Source organism: Hyperoodon ampullatus (genome assembly GCF_949752795.1).
Source record: "Hyperoodon ampullatus genome assembly, chromosome: 6".
NCBI classification, from domain to species: domain Eukaryota; kingdom Metazoa; phylum Chordata; class Mammalia; order Artiodactyla; family Ziphiidae; genus Hyperoodon; species Hyperoodon ampullatus.
This window is the reverse complement of record NC_136919.1, coordinates 6,770,685-6,798,228: the sequence shown is the minus strand read 5'-3', so window position 1 is coordinate 6,798,228 and position 27,544 is coordinate 6,770,685. Positions and strand designations below refer to the sequence as shown.

Sequence of the window (27,544 nt, the reverse complement as noted above, 5' to 3'; positions counted from 1 at the left end):
GGCTGGGAGCAGGATTGAGGTGGGAGCTGTCTCCAGCCCTGTTCTAAACCCAACTCTGTTGAGCTACTAAAGGAAGAAGGAAGGAGATCAAAAGGGAAAATTCGCAAGTTAGATTTACCCGCAATTCTATTAAACCACCAAAAGCTGTTGGAAAATAGTATTAGGGTCTTCACTCCACAAACGCTGAAAATCCCACCCTGGAAGGCCCATGGAGGCCCGGCCCTGTCCACCCTGCACTGGGGCAGGAGGGAGGGCCGACTGGATTGAGCAGCCTGGCCTGGTCTGAGGGCTCAGCCAACATGCAAACTGGGTAGAGCTGGTGGCTCCCCAAGACGGGGTCTGGGCTTCTCAGAAGTGTGCTGTGTACAGGGTAGAGCTGTTTCCACCCTGGTCTTTGCCTTGTTTGGGGAGGGGGGAAGGGGGCTATGGGAGAGGGAGGGAGAGGAGGAGACTGCCTTGTGCTGGATGGCAGTCTTCGAGGGGTGTCTGCCCTGTGGGACACCCACTTTGGTTCCTTCCGTCAAAATAATGTCAGCTCCCGGGATGGTGGAGCCCGGACGCTGGCCCTGAGTCTGGGGGATCTCCAGGTGGGTCTCATCTGATCCTCACAAGGACTGGACCCCAGTCATGAAGCTTGGCCAGACTCCCAAGCCTGGGTGCTTGACCTGGGGCTCCCCACGCAGACTCTCCCTGGGGCTAACCCACAGGTATACTGTGGCACTGTGTGTGTGTATGTGTGTGTGTCTGTACCCTCACGCACACGTGTATGTACCTGCGCACACATGTGTATATGTTAAGGTTAGGTTAAGAGTACAGACTGGCTGGACTGGCTGGGCTTAGACCCTTACCAGCTGTGTGACCTTGGGTGAGTGACCCTCAATCATGGGGCATATGTGAGTTAATCTGAGGAACCCTGCGGTACAACCCTTGAAACAGAGTAACTGCTCAGTTTTGGCTATTATGATTATTATTCCTTATTATTATTATTCCAAAAAGGCTGACTGTGGGATTCCTTTAGGAACACGTTCTAAGGAGGGAGGGGGTCTGTGGATGGGCCTCAGGAAGTCCTAGAAGCTCCTGGAATTGATTGCAAAGCTTTGTGTGTGGGTACATTTTTCTGGACAGATAAGGTCCTTAGCTTTCGTCAAAAGGTTTCATGACCCGCCCCCCAAAGTGGCACCTTCCTTTGCCAGCGTCGATGGCACCCCCAGTGCTTGGAGGGCCCAACTTCTGGGGCTGCCTGTTGCCTGGGGTGGCTCAGCAGGGCAGGTGGATGTTGGGCTGTCCTGCTGACCCACCACTGGCACCCACACTTGGGGAGCCATGTGTGCCCAGGGATAATGAGACCCCAACTCAAGGGGAATTATGTTTTAAGGTTGAGACAACGCAGCGCGTTGTATCTAAACCAGCTCCCTTCTCCGGGATGGGGGAGGCTCGAAACCAGATTTCAAAGGCGAGCTTTGAATAAACAAAACACAATAAAAATAACCCTTAGAACCCAAATGCTGAATGGCAGCTCCAGGCATATTCAACCAGCTGATGCCAGCCCTCTCGACAGGCACAGCCCACCAAGGGGCGCCTGCCAGGAGCCTCCACGCATCTGGGGCCTAGGGGACAGGCACCGACACCTGCCACCCTCCCCCAGCAGGCCACCTGGCTCAGCCCCACCCTTCAGGCCTTGCTGGGACTCCTGCCAGCTCCATCCTGGTGGCTCTGTCAGGCTGGAAGGGTTCTTGCCCAATTTTCACCTGCTGAAGTCAGGGGCCTCCCCATCTGGCATCAGGGAAGTTGTGAGTATATGGCAAGGGGCAGTGCCCCCCTCCAGTCCCCCAGGGAAATGTGAAGCTGCTCCTGGGAGGTAGTGCAGCTTTGCAGGTTCCAACCTTGGTTCAGCTGTGTGACCCCAAGACGGTGGCCACACCTCTCTGAGCCTCATGTAGAAATGCAGATCATCACAGTACCTCCTTCACGGGTTGGAGCTTTGGCTCCCTCCACGATAGTCCTTGAAATTAGGACAGGAGAGAGGCTGTCAGGGAGACCTGGGCATATATGAGCACGTGGAAGGACCAGGAGTCTCAGTATGCCAAGGCCAGGAGCCACGCCTGGGCCACCAGAACACCCACACTTGCTGTGACACTCTGGGTCTCAGTTTCTCCATCTCTACAATTAAATGACCTTGAAAGAGCCTTCTCCGATTTCCCAGTTAGACTGACAAGTGGGAACACTATGGGCAGAAAGTGTGTGCAATACAGAATGTATATAAAATCGACACCGCACCAAAAAAAAAAAAAATCAGTATCACAATACAAAAATACACGAGTGTAAGCATTTCCTTATATGATGCAGAATAACTCGGGAAGGTGCCCAGGAAACATTGCTACCTAGTGGGAGGGACCAGGACCTCGTGGGGGACGGCTGAGCAGGGCTTTCTTCTCTCTGGTTTCTGGCCTCTGCCTACCGATGCTGGGCATGCGTTATTTAGTCGATACAGACATGCAGGGGTATTTTTAAAGTCCCTTTGGAGCTTTGCTGGTCCTGACCTCCTGCCTGATGCTGACCCAGCTCCCAGGGAGCTGCCCTGAGGGAGCTGGGAACCCATGAAAGGATTTGGGGTCAGGACAAAGCCCACTCCTAAGCCGATCTGTTACCGCCCCTCCAACAAACCTCGTGGACCCTCCTGCCAGCCCTCCCTGTAGCCCCAGCCCAGCATTCACCACAGTGTAATGTCTGTGTCCAGGACCAGCTATACAATTTGCAAGGGCCCAGGGCAAAGTGAAAATGTAGGGCTCCTTGTTCAAAATTGATTAACCATCTCAAGATGACGGCTTTAAACTCAGTGGAGGGCCCTTTTAGGCAAGCCCCTGTGTGGCTGACGGCAGGGGTCACACACTGCGTGCCCAGCCCCGTCTGTATCTGCCTGGCCACCACGATGTGGGCTTCCTGAGGCAGGAGTGTGTCTGTCTTGTTCACAGAGCCTGGTACACAGTAGATACCCAATAAATGTGTTCTGTGAATGCATATGGGAGAAGGAACAGAACTGAAGTGTGGGCAGAGTTTACCATTGATAGGCAGCCCGTGTATGCTGGCTACAGTCCTGCCCTCCTGGGCCTTTCCCTCTGGGCCAGAGGAAATCTGGGGCTAGTTTTTCTGGAGGAGGAAACCCTCACCTCAGAGGAGGCAGCTGCCCTGTGCTCCCCTGCACACCTGCCTGTACATCCCTCATCACAGCACTTCTCACTGACTTCTTATCTGGAGCTCAGCTGTGTGACCCTGGGAAAATGACTTAACCTCTCTGTGACCCGGTTTTTTCATCTGTAATATGGAGCTAAGGGTGTGCCTACTTCACAGAGCTGCGCCCTCCTTCATGGATCAGTAAGCTCTGAAGCATGGCAGTCTTTGGACCAATGTCTGTACAAGGACCTGCTCGATAGCCTTTGTCGCTGTGCCTCTGTGATCTCCGGCGAACTCTGAGCTCCATGAGGGCAGGGCCCAGGTCTGTCTTGCTCACGTGGATTCTTGGTTAACATTATGGAATGGCTGTGGGCTGTCCGAAGTTACTCAGAAGCCATCCTGGGGAGGCATCGTCCCCTGGAGAATGCACACTAGGGATCTGGGCTGCCTGGGCCAGCAGGTTCCTGGAAGAAGATTCTTTGGGGTTTGCTGTGCCCTGCAGCTGGGGGAGGTGGAAGCCAGCCCAGAGCCCAGATGGGGGCTCCCTGCGAGCTTGCGGGTGTCACCGCAATCCCCAGGGCTGCCAGGTGCAGACAATAAATCCGGAAACCCTGGCGGGTAAGTCATTAAGGGTCCCCAAGGCCTCATGATGGGAGATGGCAGATGAGCTGCCCCCGGCTCTTTGGGTCCAAGTGCCACCATTCAAGAGGGTTCCAGAACCCAGTGATGGGTCCAGTCTCTGCTGCTGGCTCGGACTCCACCCAGCATCCGAAGCTGGCTCCGATGGGCCCAAACGGCACAGTGAGCATCACCAGTGTCACCCCCTTTCCTGAGGCTGTTTACAGGGGAATGTTGAGGCTGGTGGAGGTGGCAGCATGCATTGTCTCCATGGAGGGGTTTGATGGCCCTCGGCAGGAGCCCCTGGAAGCTGCAGACCATCTGTCACTTAGGGCATATTTGGGAGGGAAGGACAACAGGACCCCAAAAGGCAGAAATGTCAGGGAAAGGGAGGACACGGCAGGGCGGGGCGTCGCGGGGAGTTAGGATGAATGGCACGGACAAAGGCAGTAGGAATGAGCAGTGCGCAGCCCCACGTGGCCGGTGCAGAGCGGGGGGTGTGTACGTGTGCCTGTCTTGGCTAGGGGAACTCCAGCCCTTCCTCCTGCCTCATCAACAGCCCTCCTGCGCCCCTTGCCCTACCCTGACCCGTGCTAAGAATCGTGGCACCAGCCTCGCTGCAGGGCCTGTAGCAATCACCTCCCTTCCCGTGCTCTTGGTCTGCTGTCTGGGTCTGACCATGCCTCCATCTCACTGTCGTCAAAAGGCCCAGGTGTCCACCCCGCGCCCCAAACTGGGGGTTTGGTCCCCCCTCTGTGCCCCCAAAGCCCGGGCCTCCCCTCACGGCACTTGTCACTGTGTCCAGCAATCGCCCATTTGAGTCCATGTCCCCCACCAGACTGTAGCGACCTGAGGGCAGGGCTGCGCCTTACGGTGCTGCCAGGGCCCAGCGTGTGTGTGGCACACAGTAGGTGCTCACCGAACTGCTGTCAGAATGAAAGTGAATGAGCCCCTGGGGCAGCTCATGTCCCCAGAGCCCACCGTGGGACTGGCTGTCTCGGGTTCCATGTCTCCCGTGGCACCTCGTTGCCATCCGAGCTCGGGGTTGGGGGCGGACCCTCTCTGACCACGCCCCTGTCTGGAGGCAGCGCTGCCCTCCCGCCTCCCCGCGGGTCCAGCCCCACCCTCTGGGCAATTCTTGAGGCTTGCGGCTCCCAGGACCCTTTGCTCCTGTCCTTTCGCTTGCCAGTCTCCACAGCCTCCGCAAACAACACCTCCAAACACGTCTCTCTCCCTCCCTGACCTTGCCCCGGTTCTCCCTGCCCCCAAGGTGCCCTTCATGCAGGAGGAGGGACCCGGGGCAGGAAGGATCCTCCAGACCACCCTGCTTGCCCTGGGGCGAGGGAGCCCCAGGATTGTACATCGTCCGCATCTCTTCCTGCTGAATCTGAATCCTGACTCCAACCCTTCAAAACGAAGTGACCTTGAGAAAGAGATGAACCTCTCTGGGTCTCGGTTTCCCAGCGACAAATGGTTGTGAGAGGACACGGGTGTGGGTGGCTGAAGGCTGGGCACTGGCATAGGACAGGCGTGGACCTGGTCCCAGCTCCGGCTCCTGCGCTTGGCATGGCCTGGGCAAGACCCCCTAACTTCTCTGGGCCTTGGTTTCCTTATCTGCAAAGGAGCCAAGGAGATGCCCTTGCAGCCGGTGGAGAGGCCCCGTGAGGTGGGGACCGCCGGGAGAAAGGAGCAGAGATTTTCCTGCTTCTCCCATCACTTCCTTCTGCCCTGGGTTGGGAGTCATTCCTCCCTCCCCGCCACCCCCAAAACTAGACCAGCTCCCACTGCCCCCCAGCCTGGGTTGGCCCCGGTCTGCCCATGGTCCAGGGCCGGGGTGTGGGTGGCAGATGGAATGGGGTGCAGGCTGCTATTGCTCAGAGTGATAAGGGCAGACAGGAACTGGAAGAGACCAGTGGGGGGTATGCCTGCCTTGCCCACCCCCAGAGATTCAGGGGGGCTCTGAGCTTGTAGGCAGCAAGAGCTGGGGCACCAGCTCCAGCCACAGCCACTTCCCCAGCCTTCCTGCCGCACTGCTCCCAGGAGCCCAGGCGGGATTGGCCATCTGCCAGCCCTGAGTGGAAATGTACCAGCGAAAAGGACCCTGCTGGGGACCCTGGGGAGGGGTCCATCCCCTTCCTGCAGCACTCCCTCCCCTCCACTCCCCCTTCTTGGGCACCCCACATTCAAGTTCAAGCTCTGCCTGCAGAGGGGCAGGGGCATGTTGGAAAGGTCTACACAGGGCTGGGGTGGAGGGTGCATCTGCGGCCTCCAAGGCAACAAGTGGACTCTGGAATGTCGGGGTGCAGTCGCTGGGAGACCCTAGCTGGGGAGGACGTGCACGTGTCCTCTGTGAGTATGTGGGGTTTCTAAGTGTCGTGGTGTGAGTCTTTGCATGGGTGTGGGTGTGGGTGTGGAGGTTTGTGGTGCCTATCTGTGTGCATGTGTGACGTGTGTGTGCGACGAGTGTGTGGTGTGCGCGTGGGGCGCGTCTCCGGGGGCCTGTCTGCGGCTGTCCCTGCGTTTCTGCTGGCAGTGGCGGGAGGGGAGGCTCGGGGCTGCCGCTGAAGGTCCTCTTGACACAGAATCCATGTTTGTCGAGGAGGGAAAGAGAGAGCGGAGGGAGGAACGGGGAGGAGAACGGAGAGAGGGAAAGAAGAAATGGAGGGCTGGGGCGGGGGCGAGGCGGGCGGGGGGGGCGGGGAGCGGAGAGCGGAGAGGTCCCCGAGAAACCGGGCTGCGGGACCCCGCGTGGCCGCCCGCCGGGTTCCCATCCCCAGCCCACCGGGCAGGTCCCCGCCGGGAGGCCGCTGTCCGGCCGCCCCGCTTTGGGAGCCCCGACGCCGCAGGGCCGCCCCCCGCCCCCTTCCCCGCCCCTGTGCGCTGCACGCGGGACTCAATCTTCAGTGCTCGCGGCTGACGGCGCTGTTGCAAGCTTAGCAGTATTTTGGTTGAACAACGAAAAGCGAGAAAGAGAAGTTGGGGGTTGGGGAGCCTCCCCTCCCCGCCTCGCGGTCCGGCAGCGAACTCGGGCAGGTGGAAGGAGGCGGCGCGGCGCAGGGCCGGAGACGCGAGCGCCGCGCGAGGGGAAAAGTTTCCGACCCTTTAGCAAGAGGCTGAGAAGTTTCGGCCGCGCCGGGCGGTGCCAAAGCCAGGCCAACACTGCCCCCGCGTGGGCGCGGCGCGGCGCTGCAGCCGGTGGCCGGTTTGGGGTCCGCGGAAACTGAGGCTCGGAGAGGGCGAGGTGGGCTGTGCAAGGCCACGAGGAAAAGGTGCAGTAGAATCAGGCCTCCTCCGGGACCCGCAGGCTCTCCAGGAAATAGAAGTACTGGGGGGGGGGGCGTGGGGGAGGGGTGAAAGTCCAGAAAGGGGGGATGGAGGGGATAGGTCATCCCAGGAATCGAAATCCCACTACACTCCCCAGTGAAGGGGAATGGTAGCACTGCTCCATCCAATCCCCACAGGGTTGGTAGATCCGTGGCCTTTTCTGGAGCCAGGGCCCTCCTTCGAAACAGTTCTCCCCCATCCACAACCCGTCCTGGCCCTAAAATCCCCACGGCCGGTCCACCCCAAATCCCAGCCTTTGCTATTCAGCACTGCGTCTGGGTGTGGATTCCGTGGCTGTTTCTTCACTGGCCAGGAGGTGGCGATAAAGACCTCGATCGCGGCCTTGGCGAGGGGTTGGAGCCAAAGCGCTGCTTCTAGGAGACAGGGGAGGGAGCCAAACTTTGCCCAGCAGTGGGAACGCAGGTGTGTGGCAGAGCCAAACCTGGCAGACAGGCAAATGGGGGTGGCACTGCTGGGTCAGTGCAGCGGTCAGAAAAGCTCCAGGCAGTTCCTTGCGCCACCTTGTCTTGTGCCACCTCCTGTGTGACTCTGAACACTGCCCCCCTAAGTGGAAGAGAAACATCTGACCCCTGCCCACCCAGATGCTTGCCCTCCAGGGACCAGATGAGACCCTGGCCTGGGGAACACAGAAGACAAATGTTTGTCCATTTGGCCACAGTCTGGATGCCCTCACCCCACAGGGGAGGTCCGCAAGCAGCCTTTGGTTCCCGTCAAAGATGGAGGCTGGGCTGGGGGAGGTTGGGGCAGGTGCCTGTTTCAGGTGTGGGCTGATCTAGGTTGACAGAGGCTTGGTCCCAGGTTTGAGGTGTGTGGCAGGGTCTCCCACCTCCCAGAAGAGGGGCTCACTTGGAACAAGCCTGACCCCTGAAGATGCCTTGCCCCCCATCTTCATCCCAGCTGTGACTCCGCCCCAGCCCTCCCCCTGGCCCAGGATCCCCAAAGACCAGCAACCAGGAGAGGTTTGTAGGGTGAGCCCTGACAGCAGATACCAGCCACCGGGGATGTGCGTTTATTTGTGGGTCAGGGAAGGCCTCTCCTCACCCCTCACCCGTGTCCACACCTGAGCTTGGGCACCAGCAGCCATTCACCTCTGAGCGCGACGTGATTTTGACGGCAGGAGAAGCTGGTGCCCCTTAGGGCGGCCTTGTTTCAGGACCGTGTGTGCAACACCAAGCTGGGCAGGAAGGACTCCTAGGGCGAGAAGGAGGACCAGCTGGGCGTTTTGGGGGCCTCTGGGCAGGAGATGGGGTTCCCTGGGCCCAGGGGGATTCTACACCACAGCCCGAGGGGGCAGGCACTGTGGTCAGCCCCATTTTACAGATGCGGAAACTGACATGAAAAAGACCCCACCGATGGAAAGTTAGGAGCTTGCGATCTGAACCCAGGCAGCCTGGCCTGAGAGCCCACCCCTTAGCCGAGCACATACGGGGGTTTTACCCAGAGCCCTGGCCACCCCACTGGGCACCAACCCCCACCAGGCAGGGGGGCTCCAGGTGGCTGGCTGCCAGCAGTTGCTCACTAGCTTCTGGCTCCAGGAACAGGGCGATTTGCCCACCTGCTCCAGAAAGGTTTGGAGGTCCCCCCGCTGCCTCTGGGTGGTGGGCCTGGGGATGATGGGCAGGCTGCTGTTCATAGAGGTGTCCTCAGAGAGGTGGCCCTTCGGCTCCAGGGTGGACCTAAGGGGGACAGGAGCCCATGAACTGTGTGGACCCTGAGTCCCAGGGCCACCCATGGCTGGCAGAGCCCTCAAGGGCCCAGACCACAGCTGGACAGGGAGGTGTACAGGATGAGGAGATGCATGAATCCCATCCCCTTCCACAAAGCCTCACAGGCCAGGGAAGTCCCAGCCGATGAGTTGGCTGTGGTGTCCTCCTTGGCCCTGGGATACAGGGCTTTGGGCAAACTCTCCAGCCATCTCCCGACACACCCGAACACCTGCTCCGATGTTGCTGACCCGCTGGCTGTCCTGTTCTCGAGGATGCCCTGCCGGACTGGAGGAGAGAGAGCACGGGTGAGATCTCCACCCAGGCAGGGCACCTATACCCGCCTCTCTCCTCCTCCCTCTGGCAGGCAAGATCTGGCAGAGTCCTGTCTCCATGGCAACCCAAGGCTCCCAGTGCCTTCTGGCTGCCTCCAGGGAAGGCTCTGGTTTTAAAACTATCCTGCATGACTGTTTCCGCCTCTATTTCCGAAGCTGTGCCCCCTACCCCCTCCCCACACACCCACTCCTGCTTCAGCCCAAAATGGGCCCCATTTCCCACAGTGGGAAGGCCAGTCGTCCCACCATGTAAATCCAAGAGATGATGCTGAGAACCCTATGGGGACGGAGAGTGTTTCCTGTCCAACAGCTGCCCCTCCGGCTGGTCAGGAATCCCGAATTCCTCAGGATGGAAAGGGCTGGGAAGCAGCCGCTGAGCTCCACTCTGGTGTTCTGGGGTATGACCACAGCCCAGTGGCTGACAAGGAAGCGTCTCCCATGCCAGCCAACTGCCATTCCCAAGAAACTTTCTCCAGGTGCTCCCTTTCCTTGGATTCCCAGGGGTGGCCAGGGGGCACTCTGGCTTCTCTTTTCAGCTGCTGTGTCATCTGCCCTCAGGGCCTTGGCTGCCCGATCAAACAACCAGAAGTTGGGCAGAATTGCAGCTTCCACCTCCAACTTCCTGTGACCCTGAGGGGGATGGGTCGGGTTCCTTCTGAATCAGCCAAGGTCCTGGATTTTGAGGGCTTTGCCCCCAGCGAGGCTTTGGGGCAGCTGTTCCCTGAAAGCGCACACAGTGGGTGCTTAATAAATAGATGAGGCTGTTGGACTGCTGGATCCTGAGAAGAGAAGGGGCTGGGCAGATGGGGAAAGCAGGCCTTAGGAAAGATCATACCAGAGCAAAGACGTGTATTCTTCCCGCCTCTTGACACCCACTTCAGAAAACACTGGAAACTGGGCCAACATGAACAAAGCTCTGCCTGGGAACCTGGGCCTGGTGGTTGGTTCCTAGCTTCTTTGCTGGACCAGGCAGTGCCAGCCTTCCGTGGAGGTGTGACCTTCTAGAACTTTCTGGGCACCTCCCAAGCCAGGCCTGAGGTCTGCCTTCAGGGATACGGGGAAAAGATGCTTCGGGTGCCTTTGTTCCTACCTTCTCCAGCCCCTGGAGGCCATGTGCGAGGTCTGCAGGCTGAGGTTGTGGGTTCCAAGGTGGGCAGATACAGCACGTGGGAACCCTTGGCAGTGAGAAATCCTTCCGTGGTGGCCAGGCCTGGACAGCCACTGTTTCCTGGGCCACAGCTGCAGCCTTGGGACACCTCTGCTGGACCTCAGACCCTCTACTTGGTCTTTGAAGGTCACCCTAACAGCCTCCGGAGAGGCCAGTTCAAGGGCCTCCTCCACAGGATCCATGGCTTCTTGGGCTTTTTGGCTGGCCCCTAATTCCCAGGACCCAGGGCCACAGCCTCTGCTCTTCAGGTTTCAGGCTGGAACTTTCTGGAGTCCTGGAGCTTCCCTTCCTGTGTGCTCACCTGCACAGCTGGGTTCCCAGTAGCGGAGCGCTGTGTTCCAGAGCATCTCATCTGCAAACCGCACGCGGAAAGGGCAACACCGCCTGCGGTGCCCTGAGCCTTCCCCCGAGGTGTTGTGGGTGAGCAAGGCCTTGAGCTTGGGGGCCTGTGTAGCGTGGGGCCTGGTGAGAGAGATGAGAAGGGCCTGAGCCCCCAGCCCCCCATGCCACCCTGACAACACACATCCACCAGGCCGGAGCTCCCTGTGGGATCCTGACAATCACAGCTGGCCTCTCCTGAGCACTTCCTGCCCTTCAAGCAATGGCTTGTAACAGGCATCAGCCCACCAAACCCACACAACTCTGTGAAACACGATTATTATTCCCATTTTACAGATGAGGAAACTGAGGCACAGAGGGTTTTTGTTTTCCGTTTTTTGCAACTTGCCCAAGACCGCACAGCTGGTTAGGGGTGGAGCCGAGATCTGAATTCTGGTTCCAGAGCCGGCTCTTCTATCAAGCAATTCAGCAGAGACAATAAGGATATGAACTGCGGAGTCAGGCAGTCCTGGGTTTCAATTCTGACTCTGTTGAGCCTGAGTTTCTTTGTCTGTAAAATGGGGATCATTGTTGTGCCCACCATACAGGGTTGTGAAGAGATGATAAGGACTGAAAAGCACCATCCCCTGCACCACCACCCAGGCCAGGGTCTGCAGGGCCAAGGGTAAGCATCTCTAACTGAGAACTGTTCTTATAATCGTCAATTATGCCCCTTCCCAGTCTTGCGACATGGGGCAGACTGCCCTCAAGTCTCCATCCATTTTACAGTTTTCCCTTTTAAATTATGTACTATGTATTGTAGACACGATAATAGCATCCTTATAAGAGTCTGGTGAGTATCAAATAACTTACGTGAGGCAGCTGGTACAGGGCCTGGCAAGGAAGGGGCCTGTGCTCAATAAAGGGGATCTGTTATGGTTACATTTATTAATTTCAGCCTCCAGAGCAAGGCTGCAGGAGGGCTTGCTTGATTCTTCCACAGCTCTGTTATTCAGAAATGCCACATTTGACCTTACGTACAATGCTTATTGATATATCTGACTCCATTTATCTGACCACATCTTTATGTCTGTTTGGACACAGAGGGGACGCTTTTCATAAGCCCATTGAAGAGCCAGGCTTCCAGGAGATGGCCAAGACAGTGTCGGCTACAGGCATTGGGACCTAGTTATGCAACAGCTGTTTGCTTATCCATGCCTGCTTGGTGCTGGCCTCAGGACCAGCCATAGGCTTGTCCCAGCTGTGCCCACTGGTCTGAAATCTCAGCTTCTCCTCTCAAATGCTGCTGGAGCGTGTTCTAATGCACCCAGCTGTCCCCAGCAGGGCCTACTAGGGAAACCCACACACCTTAAGGTGCTCAAGAATTAGCTCTTGAATGTGAAACACTGTGAAGGTATCCATCCCTGTTGTTGCTTACATTCAAGATAATGAGCTCCAGGGCTTCCCTGGTGGCGCAGTGGTTGAGAGTCCGCCTGCCGATGCAGGGGACACGGATTCGTGCCCCGGTCCGGGAGGATCCCACGTGACGCGGAGCGGCTGGGCCTGTGAGCCATGGCTGCTGAGCCTGCGCGTCCGGAGCCTGTGATCCGCAACGGTGAGAGGCCCGCGTACCGCAAAAAAAAAAAAAAAAAAAAAAAAAAAAAGATAATGAGCTCCATACTCTTATTTATTATATCTTATGAGAAGTAGTGTGTTTATTTGGTCTGACTGATTTAAAGTTCCTGGGTTGGCAAATGTGTTTCCTTTCTGGCACCTACTTTGATCCACTGGTGGTGTCTGCCTGGAGCACTGTGTCAGGAAGGATTCTGAGGCTCAGTGGGGGAAAAGTGCTGTGATCAGTTAGTTCTGTCTGCCATGGGTCCAGGATGAGAAGGAATGGCATGTCTAGTGTATTTTCTCTCCCTGGTCTTTAAACTCATGGGCAATGCTCTTCACCTTTCATCCATGTTTAAGCCTGTTTAAGCAGGAGGAATTATTTCTGCATTCTTTTCCCCCTCCATTAGAGCTACAGCATCTAGGCCCAGTTAAGCTCTAATGCCCAGGCTCTTCCTACCCCCACCCCTTATTTTACTTCCCCCGATATTTGACATATAGTAAAAGCTAAAAAAGGTTAGAGGAAGAAATGGATGAATGAATGGTGGGTTGTGTGAAAGGATGGAAGACTGGGTAGCTGGGTAGGTGGGTGGACAGACAGATGAATTAATGAAAAGGTCTTTTTTTTTTTTTTTTTTGACCGCACCGCTTGGCTTGCAGGATCTTAGTTGCTGGACCAGGGATTGAACCTGGGCCACAGCAGTGAAAGCGCCGAGTCCTAACCACTGGACCGCCAGGGAACTCCCGAAAAGGTCTTAACACAAGGATTGGATCTCAGGAGGATGGGCACATGTATGTATGCACAGGTGGGTGAATGATTATGTAGATGAGTGTGTAGACTTGTACATGGCTTCAAGACTAAAAATGGATAGTATCCTGGATTTACAAGTGGATGGAAGGATTGGTAGATGATCAGTCCCTGGATTCATGGGTAGATGGATAGAATTGTGGGAATTTGGGAATAGCTGGATGACTGGCTGGCTGGCTGGCTGGCTGCATACGTGGATTAATGGATCAACAGGAGACCTGATTCATGGGTGGATGGATGGATGGAGAGATTCATGAATAGGTTTTTAAAAGACCTGGTTCATAGATAAGGTGTATTCAAGGGTGAATGGGTGAATGGGAGAATGAATATATGAATGGATTCATCGATGAATTATGAAGGTGTTGGTAGAAGACCTGATTAATGGGTGGATGAATTCATAGATGTTGATGGATGATCCTTGAACAGGTTGGGAGAAGACCTGATTCATGGATGGACACACAGATGGATGAATAGGTGGACAGATGATACATTCATGGGTGAAAGGCAGAGGAAAGAAACGCTCTTTCTCCCCACTCCCCTACCCCATCCTCCCATAACGCACTGATTGGTCTTCTCGACCGTGGTGAATTGTGAGTGATCTCTCCTGAAGGGCCCCAGGGCAGGTATCTGATGGAGCAAAATCTTCTTAAGACTATTCTTGAAGTACAATGACTGGCCCCTTGAAGACAAATAGGCCACACCTGCCATGAGTGATCAGGGTCCCCCACAGTCAGAGCATTGATGACAACCTTGTCCCCACCAGCAGGTCACTGACACTTACCCCAGGTCTGGGAGGAAGGAGTAGCGGGGACACTGAGGAGGACTTCCAGAGTGTTCTGACACACCCCTTTGATGTTGTGATGCTGAGTTTGCTGGGAGCCAGGAGGAGGTGGAAATAGTTCTGAGTCTTCTCTTGGGGACAATCCTTACCAGGCTCTTCCTGGTTGCATGGCCTTGGGCCTCAGTTTACTCATCTGTACAATAGGGGCAGTGGTAGACCCGCCCTCAAGGGATGGTTGCCATCGCCAGGACTCTGCCAGGCATACTCTACTAACACTGTCATTATTCTATGCCTGGTGGTGGGACCCCCACAGGAAATGACTCAGCCCCCCACCGTGGGGGCCGTAGGGGCCTCCCTCGGTGGTCGCGGCTGCTTCGCAGACTCAACCCTGAGCTGGCGCAGGAACTGCCAGGACCGGCCGGGGAGGAACTCTCCTAGGAGGTCGCCCAAAGAGTCGGGGTTCTCCCTGGCCGAGCCCGTGCGGGGGTCCTCGCACTGTCCAGGCCCGGGTCCCGGTTCCCGGGGCTCGCCGGCCAAGAGCATGGGCGGCAGCAGCAGCGACCTCAGCCCTGTCCGGTTCCGGGCCGCCCGCTGGGCCACTGTGGGCAGGACGGGCAGGCGCGACCGGGGGCGCCTGACGCCCACCCCGGGATCCGAGGGCGAGGACTCACACGCGGGGGCCTCCCACCACTCGGCGCCGCCCTCCGAAGCCCAGGAGCCCCCGGAGGCCCACGCGCCACAGGCTGCTCGGAGCTCGGGCAGCAGCAGCCTCGGCAGCAGCGGGTCTCTCTGTCTGCGATCGCCACCGCCGGGGAGCCCCTCGGGCGCCACCTGCTGGGCACAGGAGCTGGGCCGGCGCCGGGGCATGTCTGGCCCTGCGCTCAGCTCAGGGCATCCTCAAGCCACTGGGGGCGGTGCCGTGTGAAGTGGAGAGGAGGGCGTAGACCAGCCTCCAGGCCGTAGCGCCCAGAGCGGGGCAGCGTGGTTCGGGGCTACTACCACCGGCTCGCCAGACAGTAAGTGGCTTCAGGCTAGAGCGTCCCGATCCTCTGTTTCCTCACCTGAAAAACGGTGATGGTGAGAGTACCCACTTTTTTTTTTAATATCACAAATGAGGTCTTTTATTTTTCACCATTAAAAGTCTGATTTTTAAACAGATTCTTGGACTGGTGGCTCATATCCATCAGCTCGTTCAACTTTAGCACCTGTCTCATCCCCAGTAGCTTTTCCAGAGCTACTACCTTCACCATGTAGCTCCATGAGTTTTCCCAATTCAAACTTGGGCTTCTTCAGCATTTTTACTTTTCTAACAGAGACATCATGGGGTGGATAAATAGATTGGCAGGCCTTTTCTATGTCTTTTCCAATGCTGTCTGGAATCAATTTATTGACCACCTCTTTCAAGTCATTTGCACCTCTCGGGTCACGACTTCCATCATCTTCTTGCGGATCTGGTGGACCTGCTGGTGCTGGGCATAAGAGGTCTTCTGAATCTGATTGTTGCGTTTTTTTTAGTAAAACCCACACAGAAGAGACGAAGCAAATAACCATCGGTAGTCTTGACATCAATGTGAGCTTCAATCATGGTCTGCCATTTTTTGACCATGGAGCACATTTTGTCACGGGTAAGATCCATGCCATGGAAATTAGTCAGGCAGTTTTTGCCCTGAATATCCTCAGTAATAAGCTTGAATTTTCTAAATGCAACTTCATCATTCTGCAGATCAGCAAGGCTCACTTCAAACACACGACCCTTGAGGACATCAGGTGCGATTTTGGTTCCTTGAGTTCTCGTGACTAGTGTTTTCCCAATATTTCTTATATTGAACATAGCTGGTGCTTTCACATCATACCAATCTTTCTTAGAAAATGGGTCAACCACTTTCTTCTTGGCTCCCTTTTTACCGCCTTTCGTAAGGCACTTGTTCTTTCCGACCGCCATGGTGCTGCTCTAAGAGCCAAAAGGCAGTACCCACTTTTTGAGTTACTGTGACGTTTAAATGAGCGAGCACATGTAAATGGCTTAGAATAATGACAGGCATGTTGTACGTGCTCAACGAAGCCTAGCTGCTGTTGTTATTATATTTTAAAATTATTATTTAGGATTTAGTCTCAGTTCCACTACTTATTAGCTGTACCCTTGGGCAAGCCAATTAATGAACTGATCTCAGTGCCCTCATCTGCAGAATGGGGATAACCCAGCACCTGCTCCTTTGTGAGAATGAAACAGCACCACATGGTAGAGAGCACTTAGCATCTGGAGTGTTCAACGTGCTGTTACTGTTGTTAGCGCTGAGGTGGGAATTGGGAAACCTGGAACCAGCTTGAAAGGGTGACCTGCCCTGCAGCTGCCCATTCCTTCTGGAGACCCAGAGTCCCTTGGGTGGGAGCTTAGTGAAAATACAGATGCCCCAGATTCCGATTCAGAGGTCTGGGGTGGGGCAAGACATTTTTAACAAACTCCCCCTTTGGGAAACAGAGCCCCAGCCCCGCCCCCCCATTTCTGACACTGGCGTCTCAGAGCCTGCTTCCTCCCTACCACACCCCACTCCCAGATTGTTGTCAGCTCTGAGCTGGTTTCTAGTGTCACACTCATCCTAGTGGGGCTTTGGGGCGGGGCCGGAGACGGTCCCCTGAAGTTAGAGGCCCCTACCAGGTGGGCTGCTCCTTGGAAGAGCCCGTCTTCCCGGCTTGGTCCTTCTGCTGGCCCCTCCCTTCTGCCTCCATGGCCTCTTCAGGGTCATTATGATCCACTCCTCACCCAAGGTGAAGTGGGCACTGAGGCTGGGGGGCAGAGGGCAGGGCTGTTGTGCTCAGGATGCCAAGCCTGCAGTCACAATGGAGCGTGGGACTCCTGGCCAGGACAGCCAGGCCCAAGCCAGGGATGGAGGGCCCTGGGTTCAGCTACCCTCTCTGGATCTGGGAGGTTCAGGTGGGTCATGTTTGGGCTGGGTGGCTTTGGAGGTGGAACTTCCACTAGAAGTCTGGGTAGTAAGAATGCGGTGGGCCTGGAAACTACGAGGAACCAGTTGTGAGTCCATGCTGTGTTCCTGCTTGCTGTGTGGTGCTGGATAAATCTCTCCTTTCTCAGGGCTCCGTGGTAAAATGGACTGTTGGGCTCCACCTGTGACTCTTGGCTGGGAGGGGGCAGGGAAAAAGCTTGTATTGTAAAACTTGAGTGGGGGATGAGTGTAGTTTGGACCAGTAATTTCACTGGCCTGGTAGGATTTTACAATTTGAAAATGAAAAAAAATGACTTTGGAATTCAAATTACAAGATGTCTGCCTGGAGGAGGCATCCCAGACAATGTAATATATTTCCGCAGATACTCCTCAACCAGGGATGGAAGGGCATACCTCCTTGGGAAGACAGAATATTGAGTGGGGAAGGTGAGAAATTTTTATATTTATTCTAAGGATATGTGAGTTTTTAAAAAATGGATGAGGAACACCAGACTACCTAGATGATTTCTAAGGAGGCCTCCAGCCCTTACATGCTGCAAACATTTATTGAGCATCTACTGTGTGCGAGGCTTGGGAATTCAGAGATGCAAGAGGCTTTGAGGTTAGTGGACTGGCCAGACCTGGAAAGGCCTTGGAGTCCAGGTGTAGGGAAGGGAGTTTGTCTTCCATTGACAGGAAAAAAAAGGTAGGGGTGGATTTTTAGGCACCCCTAAAAAAGCTAGGCTCAGAGCTGCCCCCCAAAGATTATAGAAACCTCCAGATTGAGACTGCCCAAGATTTATCCCCTTGCCATAGAGACATGGAAAATGAAGCTTGGGAGAGGAGCCCAGGCCAGGGGAACCAAGTCTGACCTGCAGTGCCCTAGCGAGGATGCCACATAATATGGACAGATTTGGGGGACTCAAAAGCAGGTGGGGCTTTTCAGCGCAGCCCCCCCCCCCCATAGCTTTCACTTCATTAGAGCAAACACACTTTAAGCCCCTCCTTTGTGCAACGCCCAGAGGAAGGCGCTGTAAATTTAAGCCAGGATGTCAGTTTAGGAAAAAAGAACTTATGATGGGCTGAAATCTTGACGCATAATATCCCACAAATTTAATCCTCAGAGCATTCCATCTCTCTGGCAGAAGTGGAGACTGAGGCTTGGAAAGGTTCACAAGGTCTACCTACAGCAAACTCTCATTTCCATCAAGGCTGCTTCAGGGACCGCTCAGAAATTCTGTGTATGGCAGGAGCCTAGGGGAGGGCAACCTTTTGGGAACAGAAATTTCATGGATTTGCTCTGCTTATTTGGAGTGGCAACCCCTTGGCACTGTCAAGGGTATTTTTCTTCCTTTTTTTTTTCTTTTTGATCTGTATAGTTTAAGATGTTAATTGTTATGGGTGGGATTAAGGCTTGCATAAGACTCCCCCTCCCCTTTTTACCCAGTGGAAATTCCACAGAACGCTCGTTTTTAAAAGTCCAGCCTTGCCGCCTCCAAATGAGCTGCAAGCTGGAGGCGGGACAGGGTCGGCGCCGCGGCTTTTTAGAGCTGGGAAGCTCTTCCCGGGACAGTACTCGAGTTAGGTCCGGAGCCCACGGGGCGGATCCCGATGCGGCTCCGCCCCCGGGAGCCCGGAAGTGACGTAAGCGGGCAAAGGCAGCGCGCGCCGCGAGGTGTCACGTCTGGTAGAGGCGGAGCTGCTTGGGGGCTGGTGGGGGTCTTCGCCGCCGCCGCCGCCGCCGCCGCCTCCGCCGCCTCCGCCCTCCCTTCCATTTTCCCGTCCTCTTCTCCCGGGTCCTAGGAGCCCCCGCGTGGGGTGAGTAGCGCGAGGCGGAGCGGGGGACGGCGGCCGCCGGGAAAGGGGAGGCCCCGGCCCCCAGCTGCCTCGGCGCCCTGAGGCCCCAGCTCCTCACGTGACCCGGGCGCGAGCCGGCAGGGCCCCACGTGCGCGCTCCGGGGAGGTTCGCCGTTAGGCCGGCCGGCCGGCCCTGGGCCCCGGGCCCCAGGTGGGGTGGGAGGAGGAAGGCCGAGGCCCCCCAAGCCTGATCAGGGCACTCCCCCACGCCGGCCCCCGCCGCAGCAAGTTCCTTTCCCTCTCTGAGCCTCAGTTTCTCCTGTGAGAAGCGGGTAAGGAGAGCACCCACTAGGAGGGTGGGTGTGAGGATTCAGTAAAATGGTCAGATCAGAGTCGGGCACAGGGTAGTGCCCGCTTACATAGGCGTTGCTATCATATTTCACCTTGGACCCGACCCCAGTTAGGGGTCAACATAGGTGCCGCTGAAAAGACAGCCCGCCGCGAGGAGCCCTTGGAGCCAAGGTCAGCCTGTTGGCAGAGAGGCTGCCATATCAGAAGGCCCAGGCTTTGCTGCCCATCAACTGTGTGATCTCTCTCTGGACCGTGGTTTCTCTGTACAATAAGGGATAGAACCAGCTGGTGTCAGAGGCCTTGCGGACGGGGCTGGGCAGTATTGCACATGGTCTGGATGTATGGAATCTGCCCAGTGAGATGGGATGAACCCCTGGGAGAACTAGGGCCTTGACCCAGTAAGAAGTCTGGATTCCGTCCTTATTCTCTTCCTGGTTTTCTGTGTGTGTGCATCACTCCATGAGTGGAATGGTTTTTCTCTCTGTGAACTAGGGACTGTGGCAGGGTTGAAGTACATGTGGAATGCTTTGGTGGAGACTAGAAGCCGTAGAATCACAAAGATAGAGTCACCAAAACCAGCAGGGTTTCCGTGCTTCCATGGATGGGAAGCTCACTCCCCTCTGCGGATCGGCAGAGCTGAGTCACTGGAATGACCACCCAGCAGTAACAGTAATAATCCCTTAGGTGTAGCCAACACTCTGGTTTATAGGGCCTTTCAGCACATTTTCTCATTAGAGCTTCACACTTGGCAGAGAGAATTGATGAGAATGTCATCTGACAGAGATTTTTGAGATTAATGCATGCCCAGCAGTGTATGGATCACTTTACGCTTTTATATCCACGTTTAATCATCACAGCCTTCCTATAAAGTCAGTGTTGCTGTTCCCATTTTATAGATAAAGACACTTAACTGAGGTTGTGTCTTATCTGAGCTTACACAGCCAGTGAGAAGCAGAGCCAGGATTCAGACGTGGTTCATTCAACTCCATCAGAGCCTTTGTTTTTAAATCCCCCCCCTTTTCTTTTGGTCTTCTTTACTCCCTCCCTCCCTTGCTTTTTCATACAACACCCTGCCTTTCTCAGAAGTCCAACGGCCGTCCACACAGAGCCAGGGAGAACAGGCCCTGTCCGCGAGGCTGTGGGAAGGAAGAGGTGACATCAGGCAGGCTCTTGCCTCCCGAGGCTTCCAGGCTTTTCCTTAGAGGCTGGTAAATGAGGAGGATGAGCTGAGCCTGCAGAGCCTGATGGTGACAGTTCCAACGCCATTCTCTTCCATGGATCCTGGGAGAAGAGTAATAGCTGGGGCAGCTGGCCGGGGTGGCCCTAAACACCTTGGAGGGGGCGTGGGTAGGTGGCCAGGTGATCGTGAAGGATTCACAGACACATTCCACTTGCTGAGGGGCAGAAGCTCCCTGTGAGCAAAGGGCCTCACTTCCCCTCGGAGCGCACGAAGCCAGACCGCCCAGGCCCCTCCCCTGTCCGTGCGGCCACGTGGCTCCTCCTCGCTGTGATCCGGGCAGAGTGCAGGAGGACTTCCTGCGGGTTGACTGACAGCCCCGCCGTTCCCTCTGACTCCTAGGGGCCTCCTGCCCACCTCAATCTGGACGCTGGGAGGCAGAGTGTAGACAGGGCCCCAGAAGTCACATTTACTAATGAATCTAAAGCTGTTAGAACAAATGTCAGGGTTACACTTGCCATTTCCCGGCCTAGACGTGCCTCCCCTGGCTTGTTCCTAGAATCTACCCGTAAGTGGAGTTCTGGTAAATTGGATTATTCGGGGGACCTTGACATTTAAAGGAATCATGACATTTAAAGGACATTTTAAGGGTTTTGGTAAAGCAAAAAATCGTATCGTCAGTAAAGGGCTTCCGTGATAATCAGGTTTGCATGATTCGATTTTTGGCTGTAGGATTTTCTTCAAAGTGCAGAAGGACTAGCCGCACAAAGGTCCTTCTAGGATTCATTCAGCAACCAGTTAGGAAACGCCCACCTCGTAGCAGGTGTTAGGCTAATGGTGTATGACGTAGCGTCCCTGGGCCTCGGAAGCTTGCCTCCTGGGAGGGAAGGCAGACAGATAGGCAAAGAGAGTACGGCCAGGGAAGTGTCTGGCCCCGGATTTATTCTGTTCATCTGATCGGAAGGGAACTTTGTTGAATACGTATGAGCTACATGAGACGCAAGAGAAATACAGCGATACATCTCAGGGTGTCGCCACTGCTTTCTAAGGAGTTCCCAGTCCAGTGGGGAGATAGACACAACTACAAAACCAGAAGTTTGTGTGAGGGGGACAGGGCCGAACGCGCTGAGCTCGTCCGAGCGGGAGCACTGCTGTGTGGCCGGCTTTGGTGCTGTCCTTCCTGGGTGACGGAGGGGCTGGGAAAGAGTTGCTGTGCTGCCTGTCGGCAGGGGCTGGGGAGCCCACTTGGCCTTTCAGACCGCATCCACATAAGCAGCCCCCAAACCCAGCAAAGTGAATGGTAACATTCAGGCTGGTGGCTCCCTTTCCTGTCAGTTCTCAGGGAGCGCCTGTGACACTTACTCTGCCACAGCTAGCATTCTTGGGGACTGGCAGCTCTCCACGTGCTTTTGCTTGTCATGTTTCTCGAGGCTGGAACAAGAGTTCATTCTCACAAGCAGCGTGCCACTTCCTCCTTGTGGGCTGGGGGTAGCTTCAGGGGCTGAGACGCGGGTGCGGGACACTGCCGTGAGCCAGGGGTGGGGAGCAGTCTTTAGAACTGAGGCCCCCCAGCCTGTTACCCCAAAGGGCTCTTGGGTTGGTGCCGTAACTGGAACCGTCCTCACTGGAGTCCCAAGCCCTGTACCTGAACAGGGAAGGGAGGGGATCCGCCTGAGAGCTGATTCAGGAACCTGAAGAGGGGGTGCAGCCAGGGGTCTCTGGGGGCACAGCGGAGGGGGTCTACGGAGGGTGGAGACAGCAGCAAAGCCCAGGTCTAAGGGCGACCCTGGTGGGGCATGTGGATGCTGTCGGCTCACCCCTGTTCCTCAGAAGGCCCGCGTGTGACCCCTGTTCTTGGGGAACGCCCGGGTCCACAGAAGGAGCCGGGGCCGGGGACGAGGAGGAGGCCGCCTTCCCATCTGTTCCCAGCAGCCAGGCCAGGCCCTCCCCTGGTGCCCCCACTGGCTGGCGGGCGTCTCCAGAAAGGGCTGGCCGTGGCAGAAGTGGAATTGCATCAGGGAGCAGCATTTCTGAGTTGCTTGGCTGGGGTGGGCCTGCTGCTTCTGGAAGGTTCCTTGTCTTCCAGGACAAGTTCAGAGTGCAGGTGTATGATGGAGGCTAACTACAGACGTGGCCGTGAAGATCTTCAGCGTTTCTCATGTTTTGTTCCCCTTCGCTTCTTCTAGTCTCTAAGTTACGTGTCGAAGGCCCGTGCTTGTCCTCAGGGCACATTTCTGTTACCTCTCTTGAAGCTCTTAAAGCACTTCTCGGTCTTACGGGGTTTTCAGCTGGTTTTGAGGACCGTACCGGGAGGTCAGTGACTTAACTACAGCCCAGTGGAGCACTGTAAAGGGGGTGGAGTGAGCCCCCGGGAGCACAGACGTGCACAGCTTTCCTGGGGGACTGGGGGGCTTTCACCCCTGCACTGAGGGACTCCTGTGGCTCGGTGCCGGGACGCAGTGGTGAAAAGGCAAGGTCCTACCATTCTAGTGGAGGCCAGACGGTCAGTAAACAGTGTCATTTCAGCTAGAAAAACGCACTCTGAAGGCAGCAACCACGGGGATTGGGTAAGCGTGTTGGAGGAAGGCACCTTAGACTGGTCAGGGAAGGCCTCTGTGAGGTGACACTTAAGTGAAACGCTGTGTTGAAAATCAGCCGCCCACGTGGGAAGGCCCAGGGCTCGGCAGACGCACGGGCGCCTTGACCTTGGGTAGGATGCCACCGTGGGCATCGCCTCCCTCTACACGGGGCTCGTGGGGTGCCTGGGTCGCGGTGAGTCGTGAGGGTCCAGTGGCCAGCGTAGAGTGCTCAACGCGTGTGGGCAGAGGATGGGTGGCTGCTAACCCCCGTTCTGTCTCCTGGCACGGCCCTGCCGCTCCTGCACCGTCGCCACGCAGCCCCCGCAGGCTGGGTCCCCGCACACCCCTGCCCTTCAGAAACTCAGCTGATCAGTTTCCCGTTGTTGACAGAAAGGACCCGTGGCCCCAGGCTGCACTCCGGGCGCTGTACTCCAGGCCCCGTCCGCCAGGCCGGGCTCACCTCCCACACTCTTTTCTCTGTCCACACCGCAGCCAGCCCGGCCGTCCCCCGCCGTCTGTGTGGCACGCGTGCCATGCCCCCTCTGCTCTGTCGCTGTCCCCTCCCAGAGCACTCCTTGTCCTCCGGGCCCGGCCTTCTCTGGCTGCCGCCCCGCCTGCCATTCGGAAGGGACTCCTCTACCCCTCGAGTCTCCAGAGCGCTTCTTGGCTCAACGAGAGTCCTCGTTTCTGCCCCGTGTTCTCGTTGGTTCCATTTCTTCCCTGTCTCCCCCGCTGTAAGCCTCTGGGTGTCGCACGTTATCTGGACGAGCCTCACAGCGGCTGGAGCAGCCCTGCGCACGGTGAGCATCTGTGGATGAGCGCGGTGCCTCGGGAGAGGTGTGACCCTCCACCCCCTATGTGGTGTGGCCCAGCTGGCTGAATGTGGCGCTCGCGGTGGGCGTCCGCTCTGCCATCAGGGCCCGGCCGTCTGCTTTCACTCTCCCTTGTAGCCCCCGCGGCTGCCAACTCAGCCTTCCAGAAGCACACACGTCAGGCCACTCCCTGCTTAACCTAGAGTAGTTCCAGCTCACTGCTCTTTGGTGTGAAGTCTGAACTAGTAAATATGACCCTTAGGACCTGAGTTTCCCGTTGGAAGGGCAACACACGCTCCCGTCTTCCTGGAACAGTCTTCTTGGTTGCTGAGCGAATGCTTCCTCATCCTTGATGTTAGCTGGTGTGTCGCTTCTCCTGACACCTGTGCTCTGCCAGCACCTTGTACCTCTCCGCAGCCCTCACACATGCGTGATCGTGTCTATCGGCCTGGCCGTCTCCCTGTTCACAGACAGCACCTGGCACAGAGTCAGGCTCACGGGTAACCGTGGACTGGACCCCGCAGTGAGCTTGTTTCTGTGCTCACGACAGAGGAAGGGGAGCGTGGGGCTCCTCGGGCCCTGCTGGGATCAGCCGGAATGTCCGCTGTAGGAGGCTTGGGTTCCCTGCTTTGTTTTCCTTTCTCTTAAGTGTAGATCGGGGTTCTCTGTACCCTGGGTTCAGAAGCCACTGAGTCAGGTGTCATGTAGGGTAAGGAAAGACCTAGAAGCCAGGACTCTGGGTGTCCTGCTCTGACATGAAGATAGCTTTGCAAAATGACTTGAATGCAAGAGACGGGAGGCAATGCCCTCTAATGGGTAGAAGCAGTTTGGGGGACACTGGCCACTCCTCTGCATCAGGCAGGATCGTGTGACCAGCAGAAGCATGCGGGGGGCCCAGGGCCCTCAACCTGGCTGCTTCCCTCCTTTTTTTATTCAGGGACACCGCTGCTGAGTCTGGTGCCTGAGCAAAGACGTGGCTGGTGACAGCATGACGAGCGAGGTGATAGAGGACGAGAAACAATTCTATTCCAAGGCCAAGACATACTGGAAGGAGGTCCCGGCCACTGTGGACGGCATGCTCGGGGGGTATGGCCACATCTCCAGCATCGACATCAGCAGCTCCCGGAAGTTCCTGCAGAGGTTTCTGAGGGTAGGCAGGGCTGCTGTGCTCTCCAGGAGGAGAGGCTGTGGCGCTGGTGGCACTGCCTGCTCTGCGTGGGGCACCACCTTCCCACTCGCCGCCACAGGGTCACCCCGTCGTGTCCACGACCCAGGCCTTGAAGAGCGGGTGGGGCGGGGTGACTCACAGGCTCTGCCCCGAGGTCACCCGACAGGCGGCGGCTGTTACGCTGGGGCCTCTGGGTGCCGGAACGGAGCAGTCTTCTCACAAACTGTTCTGTTTTTCCAGAGGCAAACCCTTTGCTCTCCTGCCGTGTTTGCAAGCATCTGGGCTGTGGGTGTTGGCCGTTCCGCCAGCACAGGCTTCTAGTTCCTCGCCCCACCACCCTCCTCTGTGCCAGGCTGGCATCGCCGTGGCCGGAGCCTCCCTGCCTGTCCCTCGGCAAACACCGAGGCTGCTGCTTGCCCCCTGCACCACCCACGTTCCATCTTCCCAGATTTGTTCACAGTGTGCCCTCTTCCATCCTTTCACTGCTTGACTTCTTTATTCTCTCTCTGCTGCTGTCCTTTTAATGGGGTCTCAGGAGTGACAGGAGATGAACGCACCTATTTGAGTTAACACCTTTAAGTGGGGGTTGGCTTTCATGTTAGAAACACGTGGCCCAGAAAAAGGCTGTGCTGTGCTTATGCCCACTGCCGGCCCCACCAGTGCCAGCTGCCGGCCCGTGCCCAGTCCTGATCTGAGTAGTTGCAGGGGCTCATGAGGAAAGGCCCCTTCACAGTGATAGGGTCCCTCTGGCTTTCTAACCCTTCCGTATAGTCCGTGCCTTCTCTGCTTTTTCAGGAAGGCCCGAACAAGACGGGAACCTCGTGTGCCCTGGACTGCGGGGCCGGCATCGGGAGGATCACCAAGAGGCTGCTCCTGCCTCTCTTCGGAGTGGTGGACATGGTGGACGTGACGGAGGACTTCCTGGTCAAGGCTAAGACCTACCTGGGCGAGGAAGGCAAGAGGGTGCGGAACTTCTTCTGCTGCGGCCTCCAGGACTTCAGCCCGGAGCCTCACTCTTACGACGTTATCTGGATCCAGTGGGTGATAGGTGAGCATCCCGCGCCCCTTCTCCGCCCGCCTGCACATCTCTCAGCGCAGAGGCCAGGCTTCCCGAGGCCTTGGGAGCCGAGGCTCTGGCGCTGCTGCAGAGGGCGGCCAGCGGGGATTCCTCGAACCCTCCCTGCACTGCCCAGGACTCCACCTAGAAGGTTCATTTGCTTCCATGTTTTGTTCCAACTCAGTACGTGCTGTGACCCATTTGGGGACAGATTTTGTTGTTGAGAAGTTTGAATTATCAATAACTTACTGCATTCAGAGAATGTGGAAATGAGTTTTCGTAAGAAGGGTTTTCAGTAAGAGGAAAGAGTTGAAGCCCTGCTGCCCCTCTGCTGTTCGCGGTGAGCGAGCCCTGTTTTACCATCCGGTCCTGCACCCACTTGGCCTGACGGCGTACCCAGGGTGCTCTCCTCAGGCTGCCGACCTAGCAGCAGGCCACCTCCTCCAGGTGGGCGGCCCAGGCCTGTTGGGAACACGCTGGATTCGCCCTGTATTTTGTGGCCCTCAAAAGCCTGTTAGGAGTTGTAACGTAGGGAAGGAACTCTGTTTGGTACACTCCGCCGATCCAGGCCTAGGAGGGGCGGGTGGAGTGTAGGTGCTGGGCCCGGCCTGGAAGTCACCCAGTCAGGGTGAAATCCCAGCAGCATACTTTGTGAGTGCCCTTGGGTAGGTGACTTCTGAGCCCGTTTCCTCTTAAAATGGGGTTTGGTAAACCCCTGTGGGCTGTTGAAAGCCAGCGGCCCTGTGTGTTCAGCACCGAGTAAGTGCTCAGCAAGTGGACACGCAGTGGCGCGGAGGGGCTGGCATCCTTCCCTCGTGACGGCCTCTGCCTCCCCCAGGCCACCTGACCGATCAGCACCTGGCCGAGTTCCTGCGGCGCTGCAAGCGGGGCCTCCGCCCCAACGGCATCATCGTCATCAAAGACAACATGGCCCAGGAGGGCGTGATCCTGGACGATGTGGACAGCAGCGTGTGCCGGGACCTCGACGTGGTCCACAGGATCGTCCGCAGCGCGGGCCTCAGCCTCCTGGCCCAGGAGCGGCAGGAGAACCTTCCGGACGAGATCTACCACGTGTACAGCTTAGCCCTGAGATGAGCGGGGCTGGCAGGAGAGAGGGACCAGTGTGGGGTTGCGGGGGGGACTGGCAGCCACGCGAGGTCCACAGGCTCAACCTCGACGCTTCGGGGGTGCTGAGCGGGGCTGCGAAATATACCTGTCTGCCGGCCACTCACTATACAGACTCTTATTAAAAAGGCATAAGGGGACCCAGTCGGGAGGGGTGCCGCTGAAGGGGGCAGTGAGGCTGGAGCGAGCGGCGGGGACTGGGCCCCTGGTGCTCGCCCCGTGGGAACCCGGCGACCCCATCCGAAGTGAGACGCCCTGCTCTCCGGTACCACCACAGGCCTGGCTGGCTTCAGAGGAAGAGAGTAGCCATTACAGCGGCTGCTGAGGACTTTTACCTCCAGAGGGGAGGTGGGCAGGGCCCGTGGAGCCGGCGGCTCTCCGCACCCTCCTGCCTGCGCTGAGCCTACGCGGTGCCTGCCGAGTCGTGCGGTTGATGCGACGTCCACACTCCGAGTGCTGTTTGGAGCGGGTCCCGTAACGTGAGCGTCACCACAGCCTGCAGGGAGGGGAGAGGCCTGGGGCTTCCCTCTGGCTGTGCCTTGTGGCTCCTCCTTAGGGGGCATTTTCAGTCAAAAATAAAAGGGTGAACCCCTGTACCGGAAAGGCCTTCGCCAGTCTGGAGTGGTGCTTTTCTTTACTGGGACAACAGGGTTGTGCTGCTTGGAAACCGCGCTC

General features: G+C 56.9%; 2 protein-coding genes and 1 pseudogene across 4 annotated transcripts; 1 reads left to right on the top strand and 2 right to left on the bottom strand.

Annotated features, from left to right (window-relative positions):
- Positions 1-7,069: 7,069 nt before the first annotated feature.
- Positions 7,070-14,728, bottom strand: LOC307054767 (uncharacterized protein C9orf50; the record flags this gene model as incomplete). The annotated part of the gene is given in 12 exon segments (XM_079706663.1): positions 7,070-7,114; positions 7,808-7,862; positions 8,223-8,296; positions 8,299-8,325; positions 8,654-8,899; positions 8,981-8,982; positions 8,985-9,125; positions 10,263-10,400; positions 10,642-10,802; positions 13,643-13,759; positions 13,862-14,040; positions 14,195-14,728. Coding segments are annotated over 12 exon segments (1,719 nt in total).
- A 282-nt stretch (positions 14,729-15,010) lies between these two features.
- Positions 15,011-15,807, bottom strand: LOC307055011 (small ribosomal subunit protein eS1-like; annotated as a pseudogene). Its single transcript has one exon. The product of its transcript is annotated as a small ribosomal subunit protein eS1-like (transcript).
- Positions 15,808-18,779: 2,972 nt separating this feature from the next.
- Positions 18,780-27,475, top strand: NTMT1 (N-terminal Xaa-Pro-Lys N-methyltransferase 1). 2 transcript variants are annotated; one of them, XM_079707004.1, is made up of 4 exons: positions 18,780-18,932; positions 24,457-24,669; positions 25,483-25,735; positions 26,583-27,475. In XM_079707004.1, the coding sequence occupies exons 2-4, from the start codon at positions 24,508-24,510 to the stop codon at positions 26,837-26,839; spliced, it is 672 nt and encodes a 223-aa protein (XP_079563130.1). In that variant the 5' UTR covers positions 18,780-18,932; positions 24,457-24,507; the 3' UTR covers positions 26,840-27,475. The 2 variants fall into 2 exon arrangements, with proteins under 2 accessions (XP_079563130.1, XP_079563131.1); XM_079707005.1 differs by lacking the exon at positions 18,780-18,932 and having other exon boundaries at positions 24,580-24,669; positions 25,487-25,735.
- The last annotated feature ends 69 nt before the right edge of the window (positions 27,476-27,544 follow it).

What these genes read in the sequence shown, in the direction of transcription:
- NTMT1 (XM_079707004.1), top strand. Translation starts at nt 24,508, where the DNA reads ATGACGAGCGAGGTGATAGAGGACGAGAAACAATTCTATTCCAAGGCC. An exon ending in TCCTGCAGAGGTTTCTGAGG is followed by an intron (nt 24,670 to 25,482) that starts GTAGGCAGGGCT and finishes CTGCTTTTTCAG; the next exon opens with GAAGGCCCGAACAAGACGGG. An exon ending in CTGGATCCAGTGGGTGATAG is followed by an intron (nt 25,736 to 26,582) that starts GTGAGCATCCCG and finishes TGCCTCCCCCAG; the next exon opens with GCCACCTGACCGATCAGCAC.